Source organism: Rhyacophila brunnea, unplaced genomic scaffold (genome assembly GCF_057557595.1).
Source record: "Rhyacophila brunnea isolate RB1 unplaced genomic scaffold, BYU_Rbru_1.0 scaffold_15, whole genome shotgun sequence".
Taxonomy (NCBI): Eukaryota; Metazoa; Arthropoda; class Insecta; order Trichoptera; family Rhyacophilidae; genus Rhyacophila; species Rhyacophila brunnea.
This window is the reverse complement of record NW_028232806.1, coordinates 9228979-9245370: the sequence shown is the minus strand read 5'-3', so window position 1 is coordinate 9245370 and position 16392 is coordinate 9228979. Positions and strand designations below refer to the sequence as shown.

General features: G+C 35.1%; 1 protein-coding gene across 2 annotated transcripts in view; it reads right to left on the bottom strand.

The window, feature by feature from the left end:
* pwn (calcium-binding EGF-like domain-containing protein pawn) overlaps positions 1-16392 on the bottom strand; it is a 75258-nt gene that overhangs the window by 28121 nt on the left and 30745 nt on the right. For both annotated transcript variants that reach the window (XM_085942689.1, XM_085942690.1), the window contains exon 2: positions 14036-14328. In XM_085942689.1, the coding sequence (XP_085798815.1) occupies positions 14036-14111 (76 nt within the window). In that variant the 5' untranslated portion in view covers positions 14112-14328. The remainder of the gene's footprint in view (positions 1-14035; positions 14329-16392) is intronic.

The window sequence follows — 16392 nt, the reverse complement described above, 5'->3', positions numbered from 1 at the left end:
CGAATTTTGTTATATCGAGATAGAATATTTTTGTCATTTTTGGCTCGCGTAACACAAGTTCTCCACAGCTAACATATTTCGGAATATTGTTTTTAAAAGTGACACAATGTTAAACGATTATGACTCGCCATAATGCTATGTAACACTGTCATTTATTTACACTAATGCGCTTCTCTACTCGCTGCTGGATAGAGTTATCCCCAAAGGCGCGCACACAAGTGGGGTTTCGGATCCGGCTTTATCGGTTTTTATTACTGAATGTTCTAGTACTTTTAGCATATGAGTTCACGTGACGTGATAACAATGTGCTTCTGCCTTAAATGGTGTTTTCTATATCTATCGAAGTTCGACCCCTTCCGGCCGACTCGGAATAGTATGGTGGAGTTTCACTTGTGTCGTACCGGTAACGGAGGTTCTAAAGCCATGAAAATGAAACGTATTTTTCTGAAAAGTACACCGTTGATCTGTCCTTGGATGACCATGCAAATCCAGTGGTTTGCTTTTGCTACATTGTAGCCCGGATACTGTGGTTTCATAATTTAGATGTTACGCAGAATGGCCGTACATCAGTTGAGGCACGGTCTAAAAAGATCGTTGCTAGGCGATGCGCGTATTGCGGGTCGCGGGTGCAAATGACGCCTGTCAAACGAAATATTATTTGTCGTATAAATCCAACATACGTCCATTTTATGTTCTGTTTATTGTTCTATTAGTAACAATAATAATATATTCATTGACATGTTTTCTTTTTAAAGTAAATGGGTAACGTCTTTAGTCATCTTTACACGATTTAAGAATAAATTGGCCCGTCGCCATCACGAAGCAAAGTAACGTGTTTCTAGCTCGACGTTCTCTCACTGAATGCGAGCGAATCCAAAATTTCGTCGCGCCTACAGTTGAAAATTATCTTGGACGTCAACATGTTTCCGCCAGTCAAGAGAATTTTGAAGACACTTCTATTATAGTAATATGTAGGGCTTTAAGTTGGAGGGACTTGTTTTGACTTTAATTAAAACCACATATTCGGGGCAATTGAATATTAGCTGTAAATATTTCCTTTTCACATGGGATATAGGACATCAAAGCTTATGAAAGTAACAAAAACATAAGTGAAAGTTTATCCAAAAATTGTCAAGGTGTCACTAGCACTTTGTTATTAGGAGTGAAATACAATTTATTCACTGTACTGACTTTTGTCGGGGTTAAGAATTTTAGTGTTATTAAAAATATGGGGTCTTTTACGCGCACTTTGGCGCGAAAAGGCCTCTTTGGTTTTGTCAAACTCATCTAATCATTCAAGGGTTAGTTTCCGACTAACTGTTATCTTTTCCTTCCAGTCACACGAGGGTAGATGAAACTCTATTCCGTTATTTTAAAATTAGTGTAATTCTTTGTTTCGTTGTCGTGTATACCGGTCTAGCTTTTTTTGATCGTTTTATTTCAAAGTTACATCAAATATTACGGGTTAAATAAAAAAAATTGATGGGAGATTTAGACTCCATTCAACAGCCATATCTTTAACGCCTCAACTAAATGAGATATTTCCTCGTCAAGCGTTCACAGAATTGAGAGGATATCACAGTGAATCATGCGCAGTCTCGTGTCTAAGCTGAGGTATGCTAGCTAAAGTGGTGTCTCATTTTGAGAAAGTCACTTCTTGCTAATTCAATTCTTGTTTCTATACAATTTGAAAATCTTGATCTTAACTGAATGTTGTATATATTTATAAAACACCTACTATTATACAGACTTTGTCGATAGTAAAGTATAAGATTTCTGTAACTATTCATAGGTAATCTCTCTGATATATTATATATCATAATATCTTTGTGGTATGAAAATACGTGTCCGGAAACTTGTACGTATGCAATTCTCCGTGAAATGTTGCATCCGAAATATATGACCGTATATCAAAGACCGTCCAACCTCTTTGGATCGTATACTTCTGACATAAAATTCTAAATAAAACACGGTTCTTGTCGGTTTAAAAACTTTACAGGAAGCCAGCTGCAAACAATTTTTAAAAATAGTCGATATACCTACTGGATTATTTGTTAGGTTAGGTTTTTATTCTTGAATTCATGAATTTTGCCAAAATCAGCAATGAAAATTGAATTAATGTTCATAATAAAAATGGAGACCGTATAGTATACGGTCATCTTTTTTCCGATTATATATATTATATATATTTTAGGTACAATTTACATGTAATCGTGAAAATATAGGGTAGATAATATAATTATCTTCCCTACCCAGCTTAGTTACGTACTGTTCAGGACTAAACCACCAAATTACCATATTTTTTTTAAATTTTCGAGCTAGATGTCTGGAGCATTCCATTCGTTAAAATACATTATTTTGAAAAGCTTATTACATAATATAGGTATAAGATCGATCGCGAAATGATTTTTGGTCGATCTCCAAAAATATTTAATTTATTAGCGTTTTCGTAAATGAAAATTATAAAATCGAAGTACAGAACAACTTTAATGGACGAACACTTGGAATCATGTTTGAGAATGGTTCGTGTAATTACACCCCCAATTATACAAAAATTGTAGACGCCTTACAATGTAAGATAATTACCTACATAATTCAGGGTCTGTAGCATCCGGAAGCTAAAAATAAAATATATGTATTCAAAATAAAATAACTACAGTTATGTAAATAAAAATTTTCTATTTAGATATAACGCTTTACTTAATTTTCTTAGTAAGATTCTATTTTAGTTTAAAAATATATCTACTATATACCAGAGGATTGGAGCGGACCCGTTTTTGAGTTGCTCCGCTCCGGGACCTAATACTTGCTCCAGTTCCGCACCAGGATCTGCTCCGCTCAGGGTAAAGAGTTTTAATAAGTATTGTATTTACACCAGCAAAAAATTGTCTTTCATTATTTGCCTTTTCTGTCAAAAAGGTAAGACTATTATTATCACTCGGCACTGTTGCAATATTTAAAATAATTCCAGCGTTGCAAAGACGTGTCAAAATAAATATAATATTTTCGTTCGATTTTAGGACGAAAATTTACTAATAAAAAAAATCCGGAGCAGCGGAGCACTACACATTTTCGGTGTTCCGGGTAAAACCCCATTGCTCCACTTCTCCGTGCTCCTCTCCAACTCTCTGTTATATACTATACTTATATAATATTATATAATTTATGTCGTTCAGAGAAAAAGTAGATCGCGGAGGATTTTTCTTCTCCAAAGTAGATCTTATGTAAACCCGCAGGGGTGTCTATTCTATTCTATACACAAGGCGAATATCGACCGCTAAAGTGATAAAGTGATAGTATTTATTACATATTTGTATTGATTGTTACAATGAGTCTGAACTGTCAAATCTCGCTCTAAATTTTATCACAGCCAAGAGAGGTGATGTGAAAATATAGCACTTATTGGAACAATTACAACCAATCTATTGTAATTGTTACAATAAGTGCGAAAACTTTAATACAAACCTACCCTAAGTTTGATAATATTTATCACTTTATCACTTTAGCGGTCGATAAGTATAGAATAGACACACTGATGTATACGATGTAAGTACTAGGTACTTTACGCTTTTTAGAATATCGTATGCCGGCATTCAACGGATACCTACATTTTCTAGCATGTTCATAATGTAACCACTTATGTACAAGAGATGGTTCGGGCATTGAACTATGAACAAAAAAATATAATTGAAAATGCAAATATGAGGAATCTCGCCGATCAAAATCCATAAATATTCAAATGATGACACGAACTACCTAACGGCTTATTAGGTAGGTATCTACATACGTTCATAAATGTTTTATTATTCACGGAATTCAATAAGAAATGCATTCAAACTGTATGCAAAATAATTAACGCCTAAAAATATTCCTACCTACTTATTATTTCTTATTTATTTGATTAAAAACCGTTATTTCAGTGGCGGTTTAAGGCCGTAACGTATAGTTTCGAGTAATCTAAGATATAAGATAAGTCAATAAACTTTTAGAAGAAAAAATCTTAGTATAAGTATACCATCATAAATCAGCAGGTGTTTGAATATTGAACTAAGCTCATCACAGTATACAAAGTATTGAATGATAATATGTCAAATGTTATAATGTGGCGCCCTTACTCAGCGGACAATTTATACTGGTAGATAAATTAGTATTTCATCTGGACATCTAACAAATAGGCCTACATAATATTTCACAGACATAATAATAACCTACAAAATAAATTAAATTTCACCATATTATGTAAAATAAATATATTTGAATCTATAACAACTGTGAATAATTAATAATAATTGGTTTATCTACCGATTTCATTGTTTCAAAGTGAAAAAAAATATCAGCAACATTTTATTTATCTCAGGGCTGGAAATGAACCGGAACGCACCGGAGCGCTGTTCCGGTTCGTGAAATATGTAAAGTTGTCACTCCGTCTCAAGGACAAAATAATTGGACCGTCTGAACTAGATATGCCATAGATGTAACAAAAAATCTAGCACACTTATGTTTATAAAATATACATAAAATTTTATAGCCTTATATCCTCAGAAAGTTTTCGAGCGGTCCGGTTCGTAAACTTTTCCATTTCGAGCGCTGATTTATCTACTATTGTCATCTCGTTTTTGTAGGTTTTAGAAAATTTATCCTTATTTTTACTTGTAAACAAAATACCTGTGAGTAATATATAGATCCACTGACCACCAGTATAAATTGTCGGATGAGCAGCGCTCGAAATGGAAAAGTTTACGAACCGGAGCGCTCGACAAATTTTCTGAAGATATTTACATAGTCATCAAATCGTATGTGTATTTTATAAAAATAAATGTGTCAGATTTTCTATTCTATGGCCTATCTAGCTCAGATGGTCAACATATTTTTTCCACGAGACGGAACGATAATTTTACAAATTTCACGAGCCGGAACGGCGCTCCGGTGCGTTCCGTTCCATTTCGAGCCCTGCGGATGAGTGACGGCGCCACGTGCTAAAATTTGATTATTACCATTCAATACTTTTTATACTGTGATTAGGTTAGTTCTAAATTCGATCACCGGACAATTTATGATGGTATATCTATAATTGATGCATAGGAAACGGTTTTAACGTTCTGGGCACTACCTTTCGGCATCTACAGGCCATTCATGATATATGTGTAACCTAGGATCTTGTGTAACTATACAAGACACATTATATTGAAGTTTAAAACTAACTACAATAAGTTAGTTGTAATTGTTACAATGAGTGATATGTTTTAACATAACCTATCTTCGCTCTGTTAAATTTTAGGGCGAGATTGACAGTTTTGACTGTTTAGACGGCCAACTTATTGTAATGTATTCAGTTGCAAATTTCCCTCTGAGGCGGACGAAACCGGTCCTAATTTATTGATTAAAAGTGGAATAAGTACTACAAAAAAAGCGTTTTATTAAATTAAAACAACAATATATTGTAATTGTTACAATAAGTGCTAATACTTCGATAAAAAAAATAAAAACTACCCTCGATAGCTGTCGATAGCGGCCTATTAGCAGTCTTGTGTATAGAATACATGCGGTGATCCATTTTTACTAATCTCCCAAATACCAGAAAACATATACAGTTTATCTATAAAATTTGTTCTTTTTATATTTTTTTAAATTTCGAATATCCTATGTACTTACTATAAAAATTGTATTTGACCCATAAGAGATAACACAATAATAACAAAATTACTTACTGCTATATTACTATGTTATTATAAAGCTTGGGTAGGCTTGGGTATACTATCATTGGACAGTGCATTGATAGCGGCCGGTACTTGAGAAAATGACAATCAAACTCAAAACTGTAAAAGCACCTGCAATCGAAGACTACAAGTGTCTCTTTCTAATCACAGGAGAAAGCAGGTCTCTCTTTCTGAAGCACGGGTAAAAGAAAATCAAACGAATGGAAACTTGCACGATTGACCGTTTTTTTATCTCTCTCTGTCGGATAGGTTCGTCTTTCTTTTCGCGAGTGACGTAAGTCCACGTGACTTGCAGGTAAATTGCGCGTGCATGTACAGTTATCTGGCATAACTCGGGTGTAATGAAATCGAAGACAACCATTGGCATACGACACATTTGAACGTGACATATCTTTATAATATTGATACGGTTATAGGATCTTGATTTAGGTTTTTAACAAAATAAGATAGAGCCTTACACATTATAATGTAATAGTGCACCCAGTAACACACACGATGGCCACTTAAGCCGGCTTAAGCGTTGGCGTATTGTGTCGTGGGTCTCAGGTTCGAATCCTGGGTCTGACAAGTACACATATTGGTTTTTAATTTGTGTATGAGTCAGAGTATGGACCTAATAGGTTGAGCAAGTGGCTGACGTCCATTTCTCGAAAAAACAAAATCTGTCAACACAAACCTCCACTATGTGGAGACCCATAATATCCTAATAGGATCATATTATGCTTGGATCATAATATGATTCTATTAGGATCAGACATGGTCGAAGAAGAAGAAGAAGAAATATATAAAGGTATAGCAAAAAAAGACAACTTAGACTAGACTAATGATTAAACTATAAACACGTCATTTTTCATTTCATGTTCATACTCGTATTATTAAACTTAAACTATTATTGCCAATATCAGCTATGAAAACCGCAAGTATTTCAACACAGTTTTAGATTTTCTCCATTTGGTTGCTGATTGGGTTAACCTTCTACCGGGAGCAAGTATACTCCAAAAAAATAAAAGAGTATATCTGGGATCGACCATTAGTGGAAAGGCGGGTGTGAAGCAGAAAAAATGCGATGACACGTCTTACCAGTACCACTATAATATATGGAAATGGAAGTATCGGGGAATTTCAACTGCCACAAAAATTGTGCTTGTGGAAACCTTAGTGTGCTCCATATTTGTATCGAGTCATGGATCCTGAAGGTAAGGGATCGGAAAGTAATTGATGCCTTCGAGATGTGGCGTTGGCACACACACAGAGCACTGGACGAACCAGTCAATCGTTTAGAGACTACAGATAAAGGAACGGCTCTTGACAATATGTCTGAGACGCATCCTGCATTTTTTGGACATATTGTCCAGCGCATACCGGACAATCTGGAGAGACTAATGGTTTTGGGTAGCCTCCAGGGAAGGCGATCAGATGAAGTGTGTCAACGCGCTGGAGTGACAAAGTAAAAAAGCTGACTGGGAAAAGCATTCACTCTGCCATGAGAGAACCAGAGGATCGAGAGGAATGGAAAGTCTTGGTCGCGCAAAATATGACAAAATTCAAAGGTCCTCAACCACGAGGAAATGACCAAGAAGAGAAGTGAGCAATAATTTTGCAAAAATAAAATAATAGCAACTTTTACAAATCAAAATTCTAATGGATTTAAGTTTTGTACTATTCCATTTGAGTTGTTTTTTGCGACCCCGCCTTTCGGCATCTTTAGGCACTGTGTACACTCACCAAAAAACAAATACACACTGACAACTAGTACTATTAACTCTAACTTATATAACAAATCAATACAACAAAGTAGGTAAAAACTTTATCACCAACCTATTAACTCAAGGCTATCAATATGTTGGTGATAAAGTTTTTACCTAATTTGGTAAATTCAAATTCCGTCAAGTACCCACCTTCGGTCGATAATATTAATATTTTTAAAATCAGTTGATGCCATTTCGGCAGAAAAAGATTCTCATCCACTGCGCCTCAAATGGTTTTTCCTTTTTGATAACACGATACAATGTGGGTAGGTACCTAGTTAATACGTATATGAAAACAACCGACACATTGATATCCGACATACATATAGTCAGAGCCGCCATTGGGTCATCCTCGTCTTGTATAAAAATAATAATTTATATGTTGCATGCATGCCGGACAAATAACTTCGAGTTGTTTTGTAATAATTATTACGGCAGTAGTAATGGATGAGCCGGGCGTGTAATGGCCTACGGGTTAGCGGAAACTATTTCCACATTCCTTACAATAATTCTATTTCAAGTTTACAAGATGCCGTCCAGTTGCATATATTTGTTTATTTTCAAAGGTCAGTGGAATAACGGAAAGACTAGTTTATATTATGCTACAATGAAAGTGATTAATTAATAATCATATTATAATATAAAAAATTGTAAGAAGTATATTATATGTTTATATTTTTACTCTTCGATTTTTACTCTACAAGACCCGAAAGACCTCCATGGTAGAATGCAAGAACTCGCGGATGTCAGTCAAACGGTCGGTCTAAAGATAAATGTCTCAAAGACAAAAGTGATGAGTAACTGTTTTTCGGACCCTGCGATTATCTGTATTTGTGGCACCCAACTCGAGCAAGTCAGCAGCTACGTCTATCTCGGACAGCAGGTGTCCATAGACGAAAGCATGCACGATGAAATTGTTCGAAGAACAAAGCTGGGAATGAGTGCTTTCGGAATAGTATCTTCAAGAGTGACCTACCATTATGTCTTAAGCGTAGGGTGTTCAACCAATGTGTGCTACCCGTGCTCACTTATGGCTGCGAGACGTGGACCCTCAACACGAGAGATGTCCAAAGGCTAAGAGTCACACAGCGAGGCATGGAGAGGTGTATGTTGGGCATCACGCGAAAGGACCGTAAGAGAAACGAATGGGTTAGGAAACAGACAGGAGTACGCGATGTAATAGACGTTGCCAAACAGCTGAAATGGAGATGGGCGGGGCACATTGCTCGCCGAAAGGACGGCCGCTGGACAAATGCCGTCATCCAGTGGTACCCAAGGGGCATGAAACAGCCACAGGGCCGCCCTAAAAGCCGCTGGATTGATGAACTGGTAAAGTTCGGCGGAAATACGTGGTAACGAATGACACAGGACCGAGATAGTTGGAGAAAGCTTGGGGAGGCCTTCATCCAGCAGTGGATTGACCCCGGCTAATGATGATATGTATGTAACCAGGAACTCAGAAATAATAGGAACTGAAATACCAAACGGGTGAAAAGAATCAGTCAACCGGAAGAATACGGGATAAACTTAAACTCGTGTCATACAGTTAAGCATTTGTGAGCCTCCTTATTAAAACTAAATTTGAATGTGGCCCAAACGTTTAAAAAGGTTCTATATTACAACTCTAACTAGGAAAAGGGAAGGTTCAGGGAACTCCTAACGGGTAAAGAGAAGCAGGCAACCGATCTCGAGTACGGAAGGATACGGGATAAACTTAAACACGTGTCGAGAATACGTTATACGTCGAATACTGACAACTGGTCTCGGTTTATGCAATGACGCTCATTTAATATTGGTGTATCGAAGGTTGGATCAAACACTATTGCGTGTACTTATAATGCGTGGTTCAATTCGTAGGATACCCTCATTTAAAACCCTGCGTCAAAATGTACTGTATTGGGATGTCTATCGGAATTCTATTTATCAATCTGTTCTGCGTATGTAACCTTTTTGTTGAGTCGGATATTCCAGTTGTTTAAATATATACTCGATGACACAAGACTTTCAAAGGAAATGAATCTAGTATTAAAATTTGGTGCCATTATTACCTGCTGGCGTGGAGTGGGCAAGCTAAATAATTGTATCCATTATATACAAATAAATTATTACTAGTGATATATTATGTGATCTTAAATTCTATAAAAAATGGCAAGAGTCCAACCACAATACATTTGTTTGTCAATAAAGGAAGCAGTAGCAGTAAGCCACTCATATAATATATTAAAATCATAAAGGGTATTCTGAGTTACCTATATTATGTTTCATAAAGAATGTATAACACGTAACATTTTTTATCATGCCGGATATTCCAATTTGAAATAGGTAGGTACTTACCTACATTATCTCTAATGAATGCGTCTTGGTGACAGATTTTGAAAACAAATGAATGCAGCGTTAGTGTCATTATTTGCGTATTGAGTGGGAAAGTGGCGAATGGTGGAGATAGGCTGTGGGGATCCTACTTAGTGCATACTAAATTTTGTCAGTCATACTTATTTGTTTTCATTGAACTAATAATACAAATTGCATATTATGGTATTGGTTAGTTTTTAAAAATCAATTAAACCATGCCTATACCAAACTACAATAGTAGAGGTAGGCTGTGGAGATCCGACAAATATAATCAACACTGTATCAGTCATGTTCATTTGTTTCAATTGAACTAAGAATATAAATAATTGCATATGGTTTTTAAAATTCTATTAAGCCTTGCCTAACCAAACCATAATAGATATAAAATATTCTTCTATGTATTAACAAATAAGTATGACTGACAAAGTTTAGTGTGCACTATTTATGTCGGATCCCCTCTCTTCTCCAATGGATTAGGCAAACTACATATTATTTATTAATAATTATTTACCTATTAAATAATAGTTATATACTTCTCATTAGGTTATATTATAAGGCTTATTTGGTATTTAGTGAAGAGTCGTACGGCATATGGCCAAGCGGCTTACGCGTCGGCTTGTAGTTTCGTGGGTCGCAGGTTAGAATCCTGAGTCTGGCAAATATACTTTTGTTTTTCAATTTGTGTTTGATGTCAGAGTATGGACCTATTAGGTTGAACAAGTGTCTAACATCCATTTCTCGTAAAACAAACTCTGTTAATACAACCTCCACTCAACGGAGGCCCATATTATGATCCTCTTAGGATCGAACATGGTGAAGTAGTTGTAGTGATTAGTGAATAGTGGTGGGGGCCGCTTCTCGACCAAGAAATGTATTGACTTAACTAAATGATTTTATGTATTAAATTACTCACTATATTAATTTGTCTGTTCATACACTTTTAGTCACAAAAGTACTCGCCACTCGACTAAAATACTAACATAATCTGAACCAGACTTTATTTCATTTAGTATTTTTTTCTGAATGACTCACAAGATGGATTAATAAACTATATTGAGTATGTCACCCGTTAACAGTTAGACGACGTTTTTTTTAAATGTCAAATGATGATAGCATTGATTGCTAACAGAAGGCGTGGTTTAGCATTCCTCCATGGATTCGCATAACGGTGGTAAGTGCTAAGACTTGGCTGCGCTGAGCCTCGACCCCGGGAGGGCTCGCCTTTCACGGCCGAGGTCACGTGAATTGACTTGGCACACTCTTTGTAATGGGCATTTAATCTGCATGCGCTGGAATTAGCTGCCAAAATAATCGATCACCGATAACCGTATTGGAATCCAATGATATTTACAGGTAGAATTGACACCATCAAAAAAATATTATAACATTTTAATGGTAACGATTTCATGTATACTAATTGAGAATTCGGATGAAAATTTTGTTAAAGTATGCGTGACAATTAGGGTAACTAATCCTGCGGGTCTATTTTATACACAATGCGACTATCGACCGCGAAAATGATAAATTGATAATATTCATTACATATTTGTATTGAGGTATCATAATTGTTACCATAAATTGTGGGCGTGGACTCCAGCGCATCTATTCTATACACAAGACTGCTTTCGGCCTTTACGGCAGCTAAATAGGATAGGAAAGTATCGAAATATGAATACTTATTGTAACAATAATTAATTACAATAAGTTAGCCGTCTGAACTATCAAAACTGTATATCTCGCTCTAAATTGTATCACAGCCAAGAGAGGTACTGTTAAAATATAGAACTTATTGCAACAATTACAACCAACTTATTGTAATTGTTACAATAAGTGATAATACTTTGATACAAATCTATCCTAAGTTTGATAATATTTATCACTTTAGCGGTCGATAAGTATAGAATAGACCCACTGTAATCTTCGATCTCGGGACTCCAGTACACCGCTCAATTTGTCGATTTGAAAAGTGCTCTATTTCTGAAGACGAAATTGCATAATTGGTATACTAATTGCCAAATGCAACAATAATTTTAACACCCTAATTCTACACTGAGGCTAATGGCCCCACCAATCCAGACCCGGTCTTAATCAGGCGTATCACTGGAGTAGGACCCATACGTTTGATGTGAAACACCAGTATTTTATGAAAATGTCAAAAAAGTTAATCCAAAACTGCCGAGCAATATTAGTACCTAAAAAGATCTTCACGTTGACAGTATGCCACCGCAAATTTTCTAAATACAATAAAATCGGCCTTCGTGGCGACCAGATGTGACGGTCCGATAGGTCCAACAGCTGATTGAACCACTTAAGCAACTCTTTCCTTTTCGTACACATTTTAGAATATTCCTAGAGGATGTGGTTTATATCCTGTATTCCCAGTCACATTGACATGTATAACGGGTAACAAGACCAAGCTCATAAAGAGTTCTACAAGAGCACAAGTTAACTGTTCCCAGGAATGGTGTATTTGGGAAATATTCATGCTCAAGTCATGAAATTATTCGCCGTCTATTGACGTTCACTGACAACTGAAAAATATGTCTAAAGAACACACTAGTTGTCAGTTTCTTGGGTACATACATTACAATAATTTCCCCTCTTAATTTTAGTTTTAATTTTAATTAATCCGGACACAATAAGTATATAAATCAGTTTAAATTACAGAGAAAATAATCGCAAAAACAACACAATCTCGGTAGCTTAATTGGTTAAGGACACGCGGCTTGTGAGTGAAAGATGTGTGTTTGAATCCCACTCTCTCAGAGATTTTTCTAATATGCACCTATTTATGTATGTTTCTGAGTCTTATTAAAATTATGTACTCAAAAGAATTCTTTATTAATCGTCACCTAAATAAAGCCTTTTTCCAAACAATACCGAACATGTTCAGGCCGTGACACTAAATTCCGGATTACGATGGCAGTAATAGTTATTGGTTATCTTTGAATGCAATGCGGTAACTTGTTATAAACGAAGATTTTCGTTTGCGTACTTCTTTCAAATTTCTACCATTTATTTCAGTACGCAAGAAACATTTTCTACAAAACAGATTACCATAATGAATTTACTATATTCGGAGTATGAGCAATAACTAGCACTACCATCGAAGTATATAGTTACGTGTCACGGCTTGACTATAATAGTGGGCCTTCATTCCATATAACAAGTGCTTCGAATCGAACGTTCAATAATTCGCCATATCAAAACTCAAAAAACACATTTGAGAAAATTCATATGTATATTTTTCAAATTCCGTTAAGCTTTACCTATATATCATATTGAAATACTCCGACCACCGTATGTCGACTATCTTGAATACAGAAGTCCGCAACAAAAATGAGAACTGCTTGAATTAAATACCCTTAATATAATACATTGACTTGTTACAGGTTAAAATTAAAACCGGTGTATCGATTATATAAATATTGAAAATTAAACTCAGGCTTTACACCTGGTTTTACCTGTTATATAAATCTATTCATTAATTATCTTCAACCGTTAACTTCATGATAATATTATAACGTTAATATTGATAATATATATCCGATGTTTATATTATTTAAAATAATTATATACTGCGGCGTTACTTGTAATAACGGAATCAAGATAGAAAGTAACAATTTAGTATGTATTTGTATATACTCGTACCTACATAGATCAGGTACCAAAGAATATATTGTGTAAATTATCACAAATGGCGTAATCAGGGATCTGATAAATAATTCTGTTCTGTGATTTTGGCCACTACCAAAATATTACCCCTTTTCATTCCAGCAGAGCTATTCTAAATAGTTAACACGGTAACAATTTTTCGTTATTTTTTTGCTCCAAAATAACACGGATATCACTCAGAGCAATTCCATAATCAAGGCGCTATCTACAATAATTGTTAACATAGTCAACATTACTTTCTTCATTCCAAATGCCTCTTATTAGAATCTCCAATTAAATTTTAAAAACTAACAATTTAAATTCTATTGAGATGCATTTGGATTCAAGTAAAACGTGTTAACTGTGTTACTCAACAACATTTAACAGTTCGCGGTTAACGCAATCAAGGGCGGCCATGTTAAAAAATATCACGCCTGACAGTTAACTTTCCGGGATAAGTAACTGAATGAATACGACATATCATATTTATCACTGTTTTAATGATTTTGAAGTTAAGTGATCCTTTATCTGTTTATTAAATTTTAAAAAATATATTATTTTTACCTGCTGCAGTCCACGCCATCAAACCGGCGATCCAGAGCCACCGCCATGCTAGGTCCGTCCTGGAACCTAGCGCCATCCTGCGCCTCTATCTTCAATTCTTCAGCTCCTCCAAGGAGCTATCCTGGTAAGGCCACCCCTAGAAGACGCCCGTATTCGGCTACTGGCTTAGCATAGAATTCTCCAAGGAGTTGGAGATTAAGGGTTTCTTCTTGCGTTTGGGAACAGAACGCTTGTAGAGTTTTGGATTATTCTTCAAAAAATCAATTGGACTTTGTGGAAGTACCAGTTATATCCTGAAACAAAATGAGAATTGTAATGTTAATGGCTGTTTGATTACATATGCTACCTGATTACTTTCTCCAACAGCTGTGTTACCTACAATGTGAGTAATCTAATCATTGCTAATACAAACTTAAAATATCGGCATAAAATTTTTAAACATCACGCCCGAAGAGTTTAATTTAAGTAATTTAACATTAATGTATTGTCACGCCCCTCATAAGTTTTATGTATATAATAATACCTACATGATATTATTTTCTGCGTATTTTCCATATTGTCATTCTGTGTTGTACAATAACTAAATGTCTGAACAATATGTTTCTTCAGTGTGTATATAATTGTCTATCTTTTCTTTCCGTATTTACGCAGACGCAGGTAATCCAATCCTTAGCCAAAATTCTGATCCCGGGATTTCGGGATTACAATTTGACAATCTCGGGATTGCCATTTTTTTTCCATTGTTAATATAAAAATTTTATATTTAGAAACAACATTGATAAAATCGGTCAAAAATAAATCTGGTATAATTTATACTATTTAAGACATTTATTGTTAATATTGTATACGTTCAATCTTGGAAATACATAAGTTTAATGGTGTAAATAATATTGTAATATAAATAATAATATGAATTTAATATGAGATTTCTGTTTCTGATAGTAAAAACTTAATGAATGGGTTAGCGATATTTAAAATAGTAAAGCAAATCATGGTGTACTTATGGCCTTTCCGTTTCATAAATCTAATTAGTTAGCCAAATATGAAACTGCCGTAAAACGTATGAGATCATGGTGGAATTACTTTGTTAATAGTGCGAAGCATTGTTTTTTCCAATCTTTCTCATTTTTATTAATTTATGTGAAAAAATAAAATGAATCGGCAACGTACACATGGGTATAAATCAATCTTCATTCAAACTCAGTTTATTTCTAATGTAGTTATTTGTTATTAAAAGTATTTTTTCTGTTATATTTTCGTTTTTATTTTATTTTCCATAAAAATTGATAAAAAAATCAATCCCGAAAGTTTCGGGATTATGTTTATCAATCCCGGGATTCATAGGTACCGAAAATAGCTCGGGATCCCGGGATTGGAATCCCTAGTCGTGGGTGATCACTAATATATAATATGCATCGGAAATTCAGAAAACGCTGGATTACTCACATCACCAGTAACTCCTGCAATGCAATTAATTATTTCTAATGTACTGTCATTTTCAGCACACTTTCCATTTGCTAATTTTTGCAGTGCGTCAATTAAACATGGCCGAACTGTAAATGCGCTACCTCTTAATACTTAAATAATAACAGTCTGAAAAATAATCAGACGCCACGAGAGTGAATGCAAAATGTTTATCGTTTTAACTGCAAATTTCGAATCCGCACATACGAAGCTTAGCGGACCGTTCGGTCTCAAAATTAATACATGACCAACTGTTAAATTCTTGACCAATATTAAGATAATTAAATTGAATTTGAATTGACACCTACTTCTACGTTATCACTAACCGGTAAATTGGAGCAAGTTATAGTCAAACATATTATAATAACAGCAATGGAGTATAAGTTTTTCCGTATCCGGAAACTTGTACGTATGCAGTTCGCCGTATCACACTTCACCGTGAAATGTTGTATCGGAAATATATGGCCGTATATTATAGACCATCCAACTTTTTTGGGTCGTATAGTACTGACATAAAATTCTAAATAAATGGCTAACTAAAACACGGTTCTGGTCGGTTTACACTTTACAATAAGTCAGTAGCAAACAATAAATATTTAACATAGCCGATATACTGGATTATTCATTAGGTTAGGTTAGGATACGTTTTCATTCTTGAATTCATGGATTTTGCCAAAATCAGCTATGAAAATTGAATTAATGTTCATATTGAATCCAATAAAATTGGAGACCGTATTATAGTATCTATACGGTCATCTCTATCCAATAAGAAAGCTCACAGCAAACTATGCCACGGTGAAATGTTTTACGTACAATTTACATGTACTAAACCGACTTTTTCAGGGATTGACACGAATCTTCCCGGGAGAATGAATCCTGCTGATATGTGACAA